Below are 18,165 nucleotides of genomic sequence, written 5' to 3'. Positions count from 1 at the left end.
AGGCCCAGAGTTTTATAGTTTTAAATCTTACGTTTAGTACTATGAACCATTCTGAGTTAATCTGTGTATATGGTATGAGGTAAGGATACAATTTCATTTTTTTTTTTACATGTGAGTAGCTAATGGTCTAGTACTATTTGTTGAAAAGGCTCTTCTTCCCCCTATTTAATAGTCTTGGCATTCTTGTTGAAAAATAATTAACCAAAAATACAAGTATATATTTCTGGGCTCTTGATTCTATTTCATAATTCTATATGTCTACCCTTACGCTACAATTTCTTGATTGCTGTCACTTTATACTCTATTTTGAAGCATTTTCTTACTATATATTTTTCACTAAATATATTCTGAAAAACTGCTTCATGTGATAAATAATCTATACAAAATAAATTTGCAGAGATTGGTCAAAAGAACTGTGTACTTTAAATTTTGATATAGATAGTGGTATTGGCCCTTCAGAATAGTCATACCAACATATATCCCCACCAATAATACATAAGAAAGTGTTTATCTTCTTCAATGTAATGTACTATCAAACTTTTAAATTCTAACTCATGGTCTTTCTCACTTTTTGATCTTCTCTAATTTGATAAACCCTATCTGGCTAATACATGCATGTAAAAATTTAATTACTAATAAAATGTTTCAATCATCAACTCCATTTGGAGGCATTTACTCCAAATAGTTTAAAGAGATATACAAAGTAGTGTTAATTGGTACAGAAAAAATTACTGTATACAAGATGCTAATTAACAGGAAAATGGTTAATTAAAATATAATATATTCACTAAACAGTGTGAAACGATTAAAAGTTATAAAAACAAAGTCTGCACTCATGTAAAAATACAATTTCTAAATGTACTTTACAAAATTGTATGTACACTATGTACACTGTTCATAGCTACTTTAAAATGATACAGCATATGGAAATGTTAATATATAAAATGACTATAGGTTATTTTATTCTTTAATTTCCAAACTTTCTATAATTCTATAGAATCAAGTTCATAATTATGGAATATGTTCATTAAGTATGTTTCATTACAAGTATACTTACTGTGATTATGCCAATCAGTTGAGTATAAAAGAGTCCAGTTATTCCAACCAACATAGTAATGGCCATAAAGGCAGCTAGTCTCATTATGGCCAGTTCATGTCTAACAACAAAGAGATCCTATAATAAAGAAAAAATAAAAGTCTTAAAAATAATTTTAATACTTAGTTGCAATAACAATGCAGAACTGAGTCATAATATTTCCCATTATTTTAAAAACTGCATCCACCCTTGAATTTGTTCTAGTTCATAAATACATACTTGAAAAATGAGTAACAAAACTAATGATTTTACTACATTATTGTATTAAAAATAATAAAACTCCTTAATCCTAATGTTGCAAGTTAGGTATGTTCATTTACTATTTGCAGGGGGAAACAAGCACAAAACAGATGGTGGAGGGCCTCCCTGGTGGTGCGCCTCCATGGTGGTGCAAGGGGTTAAGTTGCAGCACCATAAAGCTATCAGCAGCCACTGCAGCATGGCAGGAGTTTGATCCCAGGCTGGCCAGGGAGCTAACCCACATGGCGCAGCAGACCTCTCCTGTCTCACCTGCTGCTCCCCTTGGCTGTGTATTTCAGGAGATCCGCTTGTTGTGCTCCCCACTCTATCTCTGGTGAATCCTCTCAACCCCCCGCACCTTTGGCCTGTACCCCAGTTCTTGTATGCATAAATAAATAAATCTTTAAAAGGAAAAACAAAACAGATGGTATATAATCTTAGGTTCTACAAAAAGGAAATTTTACTACCATACAGCTTAAAAGCTTAAATGCACAAACCTGGCTTCTATTATTAAAGTTCAAGTGACCAAGATACACTGAAATTATGTAACTTAGTTAAAAGGAAGAGAAAATAATAAAATCATAAGGATAACTCTCTTTAAGCTTACTTCATTCATTCATTCATCCACTCACCCAACTGCCACTGCCAAGCACTATGTTATGCTGTAAAAATGATAAAGATATGGTCCATGTCCTCAAGAAGTATGCAGTTTATTTAGAGAGATCTCAGCTTTGCACTGATGGTAGAAATGTCAAGACAGGAAGAAGAAATGGAAAAACTATAAAGGAAACTAATTTTATGGCTCAAAATATAAAAGCAAGGGTCTTGAAAGTGAACCAAAGAAATTCTGATGGTAGGACAGGAAAACAAGAAGGATATTATTTACCCCCACTGTTATCAACCAGAGAGATCAATGGAATGACCGTGAAAGAACTCTTTTTCCAAAAGCTGTTGGTAAATCTGAACTAAAAGAACCACAGTAGATAAAATCAGTAAGTGAGAAGAAGGATCCTCAAACATGCTTTTTTAAATACTGCTTCAGATTAAGACTTAAAGGTATACTGGTAACAATACCAAAAATAGGTCACTGAGCATAATGTATTTGCTTGAAACAAAAGAATTAACGTTTTTTCTGTATATCATTGTGATCACCTACCAAATGTAAGCAATAATCTGATTCCTTACCCAAACTGCTCATTGATTAATGTGGAAAAACAAATTTCAATGGGAAACTTAAGATGTCATATTACAGGCAAATATAAGTGATTTCAGAGTTTTAGTAAAGAGTCTAATTCAGAACTGTTGAGAAACATGTAAAGATGAAAAGATGGGGTTATGAATGATATAAAAATTAAATATAGTAAGTTTTGCTAAAATACCACTTGAAAACACAAATTTGTTCCAACATGACTGGTACACTAAGCAACAATTTGATTATAGCATTGTTTGCTCATTGTGACTTGATCTGTGGAAAACCTGAAGTAAACACAGAAAATCATACCCATCTAAATCAAGCCATGTAAAAATACACAAAACACACACCTACCACCCTTGAAAAATCTACTCAATTTATCCTAACAACTTCAATTTACCACAAAGCACATTCATCCACATCTGATATTACAATTTCCCTTGTGTTTTCAGATGACCCTCCCTCCATCACTTCACAATAACTTACCTGCTACAACACTTTCCGATGCCCACTTTCACAAGAAAATTCCAGGTCTATTTCCGGGCAAATACTATGTTCTTTATAGTATTTATACATTAATTGACCATTTAATCCATGTAAACTGTGCTGCTGTTTTTATTAGGCTCCTACCCTTTTAAGTGTCACAAGTGAAATTTTGAAGTGTTCGGCCTCCATTTTCCCTGTTGTTTCCATTGCCTGACTTTGCATAGTGGGGTGAATTTTAGAAATACATATATTATACTAGAGCTTAATATAATAAAAATTTCATATATGATCAAATAAAAAGATCAAATATCTTCTAACAAAAAGAAAAAAATTTAAAATTTACAAATGTTAGGGATAAAGATAAAACTAAAAGACTTAACTAAACAATTATATTTATCATCTGGTTATATATTTACATTTAAGATTAGTTATGCAAATAAAAGATTAGTTATGTAAATCAGTTATCTGAAATACTTTAATTTAGAAAATACTTTTTATCACTTATATTTTCAAACATAACTGTACCCAAGTTTACACATACTTAATATCTTCAGTAATAAATCTACATTTGAGTCATTAAATCTAGTTCTGCACCATGGGGAACATCATCTTTAATTCTACCTTAGATTTTTTTGATAGAACACTTTCTGAATCTAAAAATTGGCTTGGGAGTTTTATCCAAATCACAAGAACCCATTTCCTGCTCATGATCTTTATTATATAATCACTATTATGGCTGAATTCTGTGTCCTGCCAAATTCCTCTGTTGAAATCCTGATCCCCAGCACGGTAGAATGTGACTGCATTTAGAGGCAGAGCCTTTAAAGTGGTGATTTAAGGTAAAATGAGTCCCTTACGGTGGGTGCTAATTCAATCTTGTCCTTTTAAGAGGAAATTCAGAAACACAAAGATAGCAAGAATGCTTCAGCACAGAGGAAAAACTATGTGAGAATACAGGATGAAAGCAGTTATCTCCAAGCCAAGAACAGAGGCCTTCAGAGAAACCAAACCTGCTGACATCTTGATTTTGATCTTCTAGCCTCCAGAACAGTAAGAAAACAAATTTTTATGGTTTAAGCCTCCCAATCTTTGCTGGCTTGTTCTGGCAGTCTTAGCAAACAAATACAATAACTGTACTTCTTTCTTGTCTTAATTTCTTCCCAATTTTTGTTAAGAAATATGCTTATGCACAGATAATGTACAAACTCTAAGTTCAGTTTGAAGAAAAGTAACACAGGGCCTCCCCGGTGGTGCAGCGGTTGAACGCTGGGTTGCGAAGTTGCCCGCGGCCACTGTGGTGCCAGTTCGATCCCCGGCTGCTCCCCGGCCACCGGAGGAGGGTCCCACATGGCGCGAAGACCTCTCCTGCAGCCCGCTGCTCCCCTCAGCAGTGTACTTCGGTCCTTCTGCCTGCTCTGCTCCCCGCTCTGGCTCTGGTGAATTCTCTCACCCTCCCGCGCTTCTGACTGTACCCAGTGCATGTATAAACCAACCAAACAAACAAATAAATAAATAAATAAGACATGCCTCTAGAAAATTTAAAAAAAAAAAAAAGAAAAGTAACACCATGCGCTCAATATGAAAATATCTGAAAGTAGGCAGAGGATCCTGTGCCTTACCTTCTCATCACATTCTTTCCCTCACTCTGTTCCTTAAAGGTAAAGGTTACTTACTGATTCATTCTTCATACATTTTTGGATACTAATGTATTTCAGTTGCATATTACAAATAACTTCTCCCTCTCTGAGTTTACCTTGTCACTCTTTTTATAGCATTTTTGATAACCTCAAGTTCTTAATTTAAATGTAGTCCAGTTTATCAATCTTTCCTTAAGTGCTTTTTATACTGCTTAAGAAATCTTTCCCAACTGAGGTAACGATTACATTCTCCAATTTATCCATCTAAAGGTTTTCAAGGCTTTACAGTACTGCCTTTTCCATTTAAGTTACAATCCACCTGAAATTGGTGTTTACTTTTTGTGCAGTGAAATAGAGGGGTCTGAACTGACTTTAACGATATGGATATACAATAGTTGCAGGATGGTTTATTTAAAAAGTTCAGTAATCAAAGATCAAGTATCCATGCATGCAAAAGTGATATGGGCACTCTATTCTGTTTTCTTGATTTACTTTTTTTTTTTTAAAGATTTATTTTTATTTATTTATACAAGCACTGGGTACAGTCAGAAGCGCGGGAGGGTGAGAGAATTCACCAGAGCCAGAGCGGGGAGCAGAGCAGACAGAAGGACCGAAGTACACTGCTGAGGGGAGCAGTGGGCGGCAGGAGAGGTCTGCGCACCATGCAGGACCCTCCTCCGGTGGCCGGGGAGCAGCCGGGGATCGAACCGGTGCTGCGGAGGCTGCGGGCAGCTTCGCAACCCAGCGCTCAACCACTGTGCATCCCTATACTAGTGACAGGTTTTAGTTACTATTGCTTTATAATAATTCTCTATACCTGGTAGATCAAGTCATCCATCTTGCTCTTTTTAAACAACGTCTTGGTTATTCTAAGATACTGGAATTTCCATGAATATTTTAAAATTAGATTTTCACCTTTATAAAATATGCTCAGGCACACACACACATATAACAGTATCTCCAGTAAGCTTAACAATTTCCCCCTTAGAGATCTCCTGTACTTTTTTGGTTAGATTTAATTCAGGAACTTCCAATTTCTTGATTCTTTTATAAATGGTTTTTACTATTAACTTCATTGTCTAAAGGAATGTATGTTAATATATTCAAACAGAATTGATTTTTGCACAATATTGTTTTGTAGTTACACCTCTTGAATGTTCTTAATAATTCAAAAGAATCCATGGACAAATTATTTACACAGTCACATCATGTAAGGGTAATGATGGCTATATTTCTTTCAGCAGTTATACCATTTATTTAATAACAGTGGTGATACTAAGCAGAATGGACATTAATGCCTTCTCCCGCAACATGGAGGATAAGAAGTCAACATTTCACCAGTAAGCATGATAGAATTGTTGTGTATTGGGTTCCTGACTTTTTGGAAATCTTTTATCTCACAAGAGAAGTTTTTAATTCTAATTTGCTAAGAGTTGATAACATGATTATATTCATATGTATGATTTCTTTTTGTAGTCAATGTGATAAAACACATGAACTTATCTATAACAAAAATCACTTTTCATCTCTTAAGATAAGCTCAGCATGATCAAACTGGTTATATTTAACTAGTTTGCTAATACATTGTCTGGGACTTGTTTATGTTCATAATCAGACTAGTAGTCAGTATATGCTGTATATATATAAAATGAGTTGAGGAGTGCTCTCTCATTTTCTATTCTTTTAAAGAGCTTGTGTATGACTGGAATTACAGTTTTCTTTCATATTCGTAAAGTGAAAACTCACTGGTAAAACTGTCAATATTCTTTGCAGGGGAAGTTTGAACTATTCACTTCTGATTATTGGATTAGCCATGTTTCAAATTTCTTTCTGAAATAATTTTCTTCTAAGAGTTTTACCATCCTTATGGATCAGGAAACTCAGAACAGTCATGTGTTACATGTCCCAAGAAAAGCATCATTAGGCTATTTTATCATTTTGTGAACATTAAAGTATAATTACACAAACCAAGACAGTATGGCCTACCACACACCTAGGATATATGGTATAGTCTGTTGGATCCACCATCCTATATGAAGTCTGTCACTGACAGAAATGTCCTTAAGCAATACATAACTAATGTAAATATCCAATCCCAAATACCAAATATCCACACAACAAAACCCCCACCAATACAGTATAGACTTAACTGGTGAGAATCTTTATTTTACTTTGTTTTGATTTGTGGAAACTGCTAAGAAATCTGTCTCTACATATCTTAGGAACAAAGAACAGCATATGATTCCTATATGAAAAGAATAAGGCAGGAGGAGTTTTGTTTTACTGCATTTTCATTAGGGGTTTTCTCCCTCAAGGAGGGAAAAAATTGGCTCCTGGAGGGAAAATAAATCTTAGGTATCACAGTAGTTCACGGCCATACACCAATCAATCCTACCTGACAAAATCATATTGCTTAGTACTTAACTTTATGGAAGGAAAAGGAAGAAATGTCTAAAAAGATTCCCTTGGGGAGCAGTAATAATAATAATGAAAGGTTGGGAAACGGTCTTCTGTTGGATTTATTGTAAAACTATAGTTATGAGGCATGTGGTACAACCACAAGGATAGACAAATAGACAGTGAACTAAAAAAGAGCCGGAGACAGATACATATATATGGCTCTTGGTTTATGACAAAGATGGCACTGCAGAAAAGGGGGAAAGAATTATCTCTACAATAAATGGTACTAAATTAACTGCATATACATCTGTGAAAAAATGAAACTCTGACTCCTACCTCATAAGAATCACAAAAATCAATTTCTGGTAGAAATGTGAAAGACATCCATGTATTCATCTAAGAGATGTATACATACAGCTAGAGGCACAAACAAAGTTGTTTATGGTGGTATTATCTGTAACACCCCCGAACAGGAAGCAATGTAAATGTTCATCAATATATGGATAGATTGTTTCATCTTAAAGTACTGTATTTATGACAATATTTATAAGCAATGAAAATAAACTATATCGTAACAAAAAAAAGTCATATTAATGTTGTTCAGAGCTTTTGCAATAACTCACTGAGCTGTACATTGTTTTGTGTACTCCTTGGCATGTGTATTTTACAATATAAAAGGTACAAAAAATGAAAAAAATAAAGTTTTGATCATGAAGTATAAATTAGCTTTATTTTGAAAACAGAAACAGAACTCTTTCAAAACACATATAACAAAATGTAAACTAAAATTTAGTTCCACCGGCCTGTGAATAAAGAGACAAAGATGTCAGGTTTAGAAATGGATATAAAAGACAGAGGAAAGACAGCAAGAGTCAGACTGGCTCCCTGAAAGTCACCTACCACTTTTTTTCCTGGCCCACTCTGATCTGATCACACTAAGCTTCTTGTTACTTCTCAAACATATCAAGAAAACGCTTACATCAGGGTTGCCACATTTCTTTCCTAAAAACCCTGTCCTCACATACCCACCTGCTCACTATCTTCGGATCTCTACTTAAGTATCACCTTATCAGAGGCTTTTTCCTTGACCAAACTATAGAAGATTCCTGCACTATCTCCTTGCTCTATTTTTTTCTATTATTTCTCACCTGCACCTCACATATTTATTTCCTTACATAATGTCTGCCTCTCTTAATAGTATGCAAGTTTTTTGAAGATAGGAATTTTTGCCTCTTGTGTTCAACGATGAATCCCTGGCAGCCTAGAACCATCACTAGCTCAGAAGGTGCTCAATAACTGAGTGAATGAGGAAAAATGAGGAAGATAGTCAGACAAAAGAATAGTGTCTCCTTGGACAAAAAGAAACAATATTATTTACAAAGACTGCTACGTATATATATATAACAGCAGAGATAAACGGGGAAAAAAAACACATAGACAACATGTATAAGACATACATGCCACATACACCAGCAGAGGAGGAAAGAGGCTTCAAAGTGCAAAAATACTTCCATATTCCTACTTGGTGAATTTTTAGAATTTTATCATTTAAAATTTCAAAATGTTACAAAGCCAGGCAGTAGTGAGGGTATCATTTCTTGATAAAAGCAAAATGAAGTAACCCATTTTGTCAGATTTGACTTCTTACAATCAAGTAAATATTGTCAGATTTGACTACTTATAATCTAACAAATAATTCTTAAAATACTCACAATGTGAATTTCCTGGACTCATTCTTCTCAATAATGTAAATCCAAACTATGATTGTTTACCCTAACTACATCCATAACAAAGCTGCAATTTCAAACACTTCGGCCTCTGAGCATCTCCTATCTTTCAAACTAACTCCCAGACTCGAGGGAGGGTGAGAGGATTCATCAGAGACAGAGCAGGGAACAGCACAGGCAGACTGATGAAATACACTGCTGAGGGGAGCAGCAGGTGAGACAGGAGAGGTCTGCCACACCACGTGGGACCCTCCCTGGTTGGCAGAGATCAAACCGGTGCTGCAGGACAGCTTCACAGTGCTGTGCTCAACTGCCTGCGCCACCAGGGGAGGCCCTCCCAATACTATTATATGACTACCAACTTATTTATATTCCACAGCACACTGCTATAATTTGTCCTTTTATATACCATCAACTTTCTTAACCCTGCCTGCTGTTTTACTAGCTGTTCCTTCTTAGTCACTTTTCTGGTTCCTCCTCATCTTTTTGGCTTCTGAAATTGAAAAATGGTCTTCAGACCTCTTATCTATCTATACTGAACCCCCTAGAAAAACTCATACCAAGTTCCAAGGCTTTAAATACTATATGTATGCTACAAACTCCCAAATGTGTATATCCACCTCAGACTACCCCATTGAAATCCAGATTCCTTTATCTAACTGTCCAGTTAACCTCTCTTCCTGGAGGTCAAATATGTATCTCAAAGTAATGATGCATAAAACCAAAATCTCTAACTTCTTCCTAAAACCTATCTTCCCTACAGGCTTCCCTACTGCAGTAATGGTATTTCCATTCTTACAGTACTTTGGCCCATAAAACCTTGAAAGAATCTTCTACTCTTATCTCTTTCTATCTTATATTCCCTATTCAAATCATTGCCAAATCCTGTTAGCTCTTCAAAATATCATGGAATACTTCTCAATAATTCCAGGAGTCCACAATCACTTAATGTTTTCATTGTATTTTAATAGTCTAGTAACTGGCCTTCTTGTCACCATTCTTGTCAAATTTATTCTTTTAAAACTATTTTTATTGAGATAACACTGGTTTATATCATTGTTTGCGTCTTATATGTACAGGATCCCCTACTTCAGGTGTTGGTGCCATATAGTAATTTATAGTTTATAACAATTTCTTTGTAAAATGTGAATGAGTTTGTACAAGTACTCAAAATCCTCCAACAATTTCCAAAGCACCAACTACTAAACATCCTAACAAAACAAAGTCTCTACCTCTAATTCCAACCCTCAACACTCTTACTTCATCTCCAATTACTCTCTCCCAAACTCACTCCACTCAAGACACACTAACCTTCTCACTGTTCCTGGAAAATACCAAGTATGATTCCAACTCAGGCTCCTAGCAACAGTTCTTTCCTCTCCTTGGAATGCATATTTTCCCTGTATCTGTGACTTGCTTGAGTTTCAGTTCTCTACACAAGAGTCACTATGCAAAAGGACTTTCTTAATATAATATCAATCATTACCCTCCATTCTTTACTCTGCTTTACTGTACTTGTAATACTTACCTTATATACTATATATCTGTTTACTGATGTCTCCCCCAATTAGAACATAAGCTCCTTAAATACAGAACTCAGTTTGTCACTGCTGTATCTTCAGCCTAGGACAGGGACCAGTGCACACAGTAGGCACACAATGAATATGTTTATATTTTACATTCAAATATTAATAGGTTTTATATCAATCAGTAGGAAACTTTTTTTTCTTTATGAACTATTATTTACAAATAGTTATGTTTTTATAGGACTAATCTGAAAATTAACAGTTAAGTGATATATTTCTCAACCTCAGCACTAGACTTTGGTCTGGATCATTCTTTGTAGGAGTACACTGCCCTATGCATTATGGAATATTTTGTACTATCCCTATTCTCTACCCAATAGATGCTAGTAGCACTCCCCCAATTGTGACAACCAAAAATATCTCCAAACATTACCTATGTTTACCTATGTCCCCTGTGCTGATTGGGGGAGATTCTCTCTCTTCCCTACCTCTACAACTGTTAAGGATTTGCTTTTCTATATTTTCAAGAATGGAAACAGCCACTGTTAAATGTAAAATATACAGATTTTAATTTTTAAAATGACTAAATAACCAGCTTCTCATATTGAGGGTAGGTTTATGTGGTAACTACTCTTGCGTAAAATAAAATCCTGTTGTATCTATATGGCTATCAACACTTTTTGGAATGCGACTTAGCTAAGTTTTATCATTATACTTTAAAACACAGGCCAAGAAATTATAGAATTATTCTATGTATCAACTCTGACTTTCAGCATACAAGTAAAATGCATTTTTCAGTCTTGTTAAATCTGATGGAAATGGCTAAGAAAAAAAAATCAATATTCAAACTTACCGACTATCACTGAGTGTTCAGAATTACACATTAAATTTTGATACAGAAATGAATGCAACTTTTTTATGGAGTGAATTTCACTGGCATGTAACGGCCAGGCTGAGGGCAAAATATTTCATAAAAATCATTTTTTTGCAGAAGTATCTCTAAAAAAGCAACTCTTCAAAAAAAACAAGATTAATATTTTCTTACAGCACTGACCATTTAATACAATGCCATAGTTTTTGGTGAAAGAAAAATATAGGTGAGACAACAGAGAAAAAAATTATTAAAAAAATAAGTAAGTAAATAAACAAACAAATAAAATGAGTCTCCTCAGCTCTCACTCCTGGAAAGTCTAGGAAAAGGCTGGTGGTTCCCTGCATGTACTCAACATCATAGAGGACCCACTTACCTTCTCTTTCTCTCTGCTCTGCCCTAAAGGGGTGTCCTTCATGGTGACAAAAAAATAATTGCTGCCATGGTTTAATATTTAAATTCAAAGTAATAAAAACATTTTTATTGAGAAATAAAAACAGCCAATTTTGTATGCTAAATGTTATAATATTGATAAACTGTTAGCTACACAAACACGTTCAATGACGACATACACTCAGTAGACCGGTACTACAGAATAAAATTAAGATTTATATGGCTTCTGTGCTTGTAACTGGTTTTCTCTACAAAGATGAACTAATTAAATATCTGACTTTATTCCTTGCAAGGGAAAAAAAATTACCAATGATATCACCACTACTGTTTCAAAATACATGAACAAAAAATACTAAATGACTGTCATACTAACATTTAAAATAATTTCCATTTTATATTAATCTTAATTCCATGCTACTGTTGGCTATATTTTTACAATCAAGTATTAATAGTTGAATTTAAAATTCAACTCTTGCTAAAAAATCTAAAAAGCTAAATTCATATTTCAGCAATTTTGTCCATTCTTTAGTGATCATAATAAATGATCTTCTGGAAATAGGGAAGGCTACTGAGTAAAGCCTAAGATATTTTTTAAAAAATAGTAATAAGTAACAGAAGTATTCAGGATATTTGAAGATTAAAATATAAAAAGTTACTTCCAACAAACTCTTCTATTCTCTGTTAGCCAGGGAAAATTCTGTCTCATAGTTCTATCTAACACCAAATCCCTTAGCAACACTATTAGATATATAAGTCAATAGAATAACGATAATGTATCTTCCTAGGTGAAAGTTGGTTTGACTGCTAAACTTTATTTATTTATTAAATATCCTTTCTCCAAATTTCTTCCTTTCTTCCCCTCTTCTGCCACTCTCTCCATGTTTTAAATGCAGTTAGATATAAAGACAGATACAAAGGAATCAATTAGAAATTATCTGAATCTAGCACATTTAAAATAATGATATAACTTTAGAGGTGGTATGTCACAAATTAGTTGCATAAACTCTATGCTAAGAATCACAAATTATTTCTTTAAAAAAGAAAAGCACCTTTCATTTCTCATGTAGAGAGATGCTAATGCCTATAATATCTGATTACCAGAGCAAGAACCTAGTTTTAAAAATATTTTTCATCTACTACAATGCCTTTATAAGATATAATTTGACAGTCTTTATATTAGATAAACTACTCAAATGGAATGGTTCAATGAAAACAGAAAAGTATATTACCAATCAGGAGGTTCAACAAGCAGATTTTGTGAGTATTTTTAATATATGTATTTTAAAAAATAAACAAGGCTACAAAAATAATATTGCTAAAATTATTTCCCTGGGGAAAAATGGATGACTTTAGAGACAGAAAGAAATGGTCCCAATTCACACCTCCGCTAAGTGGTAATTCTGATTAGACAAATTATGGAATTTTGCTAAATCTAGGTCACTTAATCTCTAATATGGGAAACACACTACTTATATATGTAACAAAGTACACTAAGCATGGTAATGCCTTTCTTTATACTTAAAGAATTATAACTTTCTAAAACTATTTTTGATATGCAACTGGCATACAATAAAAAGAAATGGATTTATTATAATTTAACAATATACGAAAAAGCCAGGCATTTGTTTATAAACATTTGAAATAATTATGTGAAAAATAGCCAAAAATCTGGAACTTGGTCAAAAATAAAAATTCATTTTCTTTAATATCCATTTATTTTATTTATTTAAAATGCTAAATCATGCCCTCCAAATTACAAACCTTGAAATCCTTAAAATGATTTTCATGCTAATAATTACTTAATGCAAGAAATTAGTTTCAAGAGGGCTTTAAGATAAAATTCAACATACATCTGGATGATAAACAAATAGTCAAAATAATTTAATGTCTGATAGAAAAGCTTCTCCAAATATTTCAAAATTTGCAGCCTTTATAGATTTTGTATTCTATAGTTCCATTTAAAAATATTTAACTTGTTCCCATTTATTTAAAAGTAACCTATTACTCAAGTTTTTGCAGTTTTTCTAGAATATACATTTCACCTTAATATTGAGAAACTGTAGGATTTTTTTTTTTTAGTTACTATTTTCAACAGAGTAGTAATTCTTTTTTAGGTCCATAAGTCTTCTTTAATATAAGACTAAGCTCTTAAATCAGTATTTATAGTTTAAAAATACATTTTAAAGTTAGGCAATGATTCGTGATGAATAAGTTTTTAACTGCCTCCTTCTTACTATCCTCTCATTAAAGGATACATTAAAGTATTTCATCAAAACTTCACATTGCAAAAACATAAAACACAGAAAGTGTGTGGAAAGATATTTAAAAAGCAACGATTAAGCAAAAAATCTAAAAAGCATTGTTACTCTATAAAACAATGGGGCAAATGCAAAGCAATTAAAACAATCCAACTCAGAAAAAACTCTGTAAGAGAAATCTAGGCAGAGAGAGAAAGGGAAGAAAATCGGGGTTCCAAACCGTTCATTTCCCAGAGTTTGTGAATAGCCTGCTTTCTCTCAACTCTCTCTTTCCCATGAGCTTAACCATAATGTACCAGTTTTCTACTGAATACAGGTTAAGTGCCATTACAACAAAGTTTAAAGGGCAATCCATTTTTTCTCTTTTGTTTAATGAATAAACACTTTCACCTTAAAAAAAAAAAAAAAAACCTAAGTAAGAGTTGTTAACACTTTCTTTTCCCCACCCAGGGAATAAACATTCAGCTTTAGAATTAAAAAAAAAAAAGAAAAAAGAAAAAAAAAAGGTTACAAAAAATACTATGCTGCCATCTACCTATCCGAAAGGGTATAAAATAAAATGCAGAACTAAAGCCTTTAGTTCACTGTGGCTGACAGCAGAATATAGAGTCCAAGTCCATGGAATACTTTAATTATAATCTTTAATTTCAATATAATCTCCAAAGGTAGCTTGAGATCTTTGGGGATCTTTATTTCATAACCCAAATAATGGAAAGGGTAACAAGGTGAATGGGCAGGGGTACTTACATTTTCTGGCTAGCTTTATACACAAAATCAAGAGCTGGATATAATTTTTTGTTTGTTTTACAGGAAAATGGAAGGACAAACGCAAGAAGGATTATTTTTAAAAACTTCCTGTGTAACACTATTCTTTTTTTAATGTCAATGGTAGTAACAGTGACTCTTGTACTGAAATTACTGATACTTTCTACCATTCTTAAAAAATACAATAAACGTCAGAAAAATGAGTATTACAAAAAATGTTATATATGTTTTATATTTTAGCCTTAGAAATATTTGCTATTCAAACCCTTAATTGAATAAAGAGGTGCCTTTTCTTATAGCCTATTCAAAAAAGGAGTAAATCATATCTTGAAAAAGAAAATTATCAACCAGAACTTCCACAATTTGTCTTATAAAACCCAAGTATCCAATACAACTTATCAGACATATTTGAAGAACCAAATATCTGAAAACATTAGAGGAAAAAAGGCAACAAAATTAGACCCACAAGAATATCTCAATATTGAAATTGTTAGACATAGACACTAAAATAACTTTGATTAAAATATTTTTTAAAAATGATGAGAAATGGAGAACTTTACTAGAAGTGATTTATATGAAAAAAAGTATCAAGTAGAAAGTTAAAAAGTGAAAAACAGGGGCCTCCCTGGTGGTACAAAGGAGTTAAGCGTCAGCACTATGAAGCAATCTGCAGCTACCGCAGCACGAGTTTGATCCCCGGCTAGAGAGGCGACCTACATGGCACAGCAGACCTCCCCTGTCTCACCTAATTCTCCCCTCAGCCTTGTATTTCAGTCAGTCTACCTGTACTGTTTCCCACTCTGTCTCTGGTGAATCCTCTCACCCCCCACACCTCTGTCCTGTACCACAGTTCCTGTATGCATAAATAAATCATTTTTAAAAAAGTGAAAAATATAATGACTAAATTATATAATTAAGCAACAGAAGACCTTGCCAGTAAATTAGGCAGAGCAGAAAGCTGATCAGTAAACCAGAAAATAGATCAACAGAAAATATCCTGCATAGAGTGTAAAGGAAAATACGAAAAAGACTACAAAAATGTATGCAGTTTAGTGAGAGTTCATGCATACACAATTAGAATTAAAGATGGGCAAGAGGAAAATTGGGCAGAAGTAGTATTTAAAAGGAAACAGGCCAAGACAGTTCCATTACATAAGAATGTCACCAAGTCACAGATTAGAGAAGTTATATGAAACTCTCAAACAGGTAAGCTAGAAAGAAAATAACACCAAAGGGCCTCCCTGGTGGCGCAAGGGGTTAAGACGCAACCTGTGAAGCTGTACGCAGCCACTGCAGCATGAGTTCGATCCCTGGCCAGGGAGCAACCCACATAGTGCAGCCGACCTCTCCTGACTCACCCGCTGCTCCCCTCAGCAGTGTACTTTGGTCAGTCTGCCTGTTCTGTTCCCCACTCTGTCTCTGGTGAATCCTCTCACCCTCCGCACCTCTGGCCTGTACCCCAGCTCTTGCATGCATAAATAAATAAATCTTAAATAAAAAAAAAAAAGAAAAGAACACCAAAGTACATCTTGGAATAACTGCTAAAATACAGTAACAAAAATTTAAATCTCATGACTTTCAATCAAGATGGTACAAAAGGCTCCTGATCCCAACTCCTCCCACAGGCCTACTGAATCTACAGCTCTCTGAAAAAATTCCAGAAACTATCTGAATGACTCCTGTACATCACAAAAGAGAGAAAATACCCACAGAAAAATGGGTCTTAGCATACACTACCTGCTGTGAGTCACTCAAAACAGAGAAAGTGACTCTGACAATCACAGAGGTCTGAGAGAGAATCAAGAGCGTGGGGCAGGGTGAACAGTAAGGTTCATCTCCTACATGAGATCATTCTGTCAAGACTTAAAGAGGTGACTATTTAATGTAATGGACAAAAAACCAATGCAAAGAGTCTAAGAAAATTAATAAACAGAGGAATATGTTCTAAAGAAAAGAATAAAACTCCAGAAACAGACCATAATGAGATAAGTGATTTACAAAGAATTTGGAATAATGCTCCTAAGGATGTTTTTGAGATCAGGAGAATCATGAATGAGCAAAGTGAGAATTTCAAGAAAAAAAAAGAAAATATATGAAAATATCAAAGAGAAATCACAGAGCTTAAGAACAAAATAATTGAAATGAAATTTTAAGAGAAGTTCAGTGGCAGACTAGATCAAGTGGCAGAAAGGATCAGCAAATCAGAGGACAGGGCAGCGGAATTCATTTGCAGAAGAGCAAAAAGAAACAGAAATGAAAAAGTTTGGAGTGCTTATGGAACTTATGGGACACATCAGGTAGATCAATATTTGCACATTACGGGTCTCAGAGAGGGAGCAGAAAGGGACAAAAAGGTTATTTAAAAGATAATGGCTAATAATTTCCCTAACTTGTGGAAAGAATTAGGCATCCAGATCCAGGAAGCAGAGTCATATATGATGAATCTGATGAGATTCACACAAAAATACATATTAGTTAAATTGTCAAAAGTTAAAGAAAATGAATCAGAAAAATTCCAAGAAAAAAACAACTTGCTATACACAAGAGAACCCCATAATATTATCAGCAAATTTTTAGATGTTGTCAAGTGCACACACATTGTTACATTCATATGAAAACTTGATTCATATGAAATTGGTAGTCAATTACAAGAAGTAAACCGGAAAATACACAAATCTATAGTTTAATCAACGTGCTACTGAAAAACCAATGAGCCGAAGAAGAAACCAAAAAAGAAATTAAAAAATCTCAACATTTGTGGTGAGAGATATATAATAGACTCTGGTAATCATTTCACTATGTATACAAATACCTGATTATTATGTCATACACCTGAAATTTAAGTAATATTATTTTAAAAAAAATCTTATGACTAATGAAAATGGAAATACAACTTAACAAAACTAACTGGGCAGGGCCTCCCCGGTGGCGCAGCGGTTGAGCGCTGAGTTGCGAAGCTGCCCGCAGCCTCTGCGGCGCCGGTTCGATCCCCGGCTGCTCCCCAGCCACCGGAGGAGGGTCCCACATGGCACGCAGACCGGAGGAGGGTCCCACATGGCGCGCAGACCTCTCCTGCCGCCCGCTGCTCCCCTCAGCAGTGTCCTTCGGTCCTTCTGCCTGTTCTGCTCCCCGCTCTGGCTCTGGTGAATTCTCTCACCCTCCCGCGCTTCTGACTGTACCCAGTGCATGTATAAACAAAAACAAACAAACAAATAAATAAATAAATAAACATGCCTCTATTAAAAAAAAAAAAAAAAAAGATTTCTTTAAAAAAAAAAAAAAACTAACTGGGCATATAAAGGGAAGTATGTAGCAATAAATGCCTACATTAAGAAATAAGAAATATCTCAATTTAACTTTATACTTCAAGGAACGAGAAAAAGAACACATGAAGTACAAAGTTATGAAATAACAAAGATCAAGAGCAGAAATAAAGACCAAAAAAGAAAATTAAAAAATCAATAAAACTAAGAATTATTTTTTCAGATGATAAACAAGATAAACCTTTGAATTTGATGTGCAAAAAAGACTCAAAACTAGAAATATAAGAAGAGATATTGCAACTGATATTACA

At 34.2% G+C, this 18,165-nt stretch overlaps 1 protein-coding gene across 1 annotated transcript in view; it reads right to left on the bottom strand.

Moving 5' to 3' along the window:
- ZDHHC21 (zDHHC palmitoyltransferase 21) overlaps nt 1-18,165 on the bottom strand; it is a gene marked incomplete at both ends in the record, with an annotated part of 45,723 nt that overhangs the window by 11,187 nt on the left and 16,371 nt on the right. The window contains one exon of the mRNA XM_084239016.1: nt 1,058-1,174. Coding sequence (XP_084095142.1) covers nt 1,058-1,174 — 117 coding nt within the window. The remainder of the gene's footprint in view (nt 1-1,057; nt 1,175-18,165) is intronic.

Source organism: Talpa europaea (assembly GCF_964194135.1).
Source record: "Talpa europaea genome assembly, chromosome: 7".
NCBI classification, from domain to species: Eukaryota; Metazoa; Chordata; class Mammalia; order Eulipotyphla; family Talpidae; genus Talpa; species Talpa europaea.
Note: the sequence above shows the minus strand (reverse complement) of the source record. Positions and strands in the feature narration are given on the sequence as shown.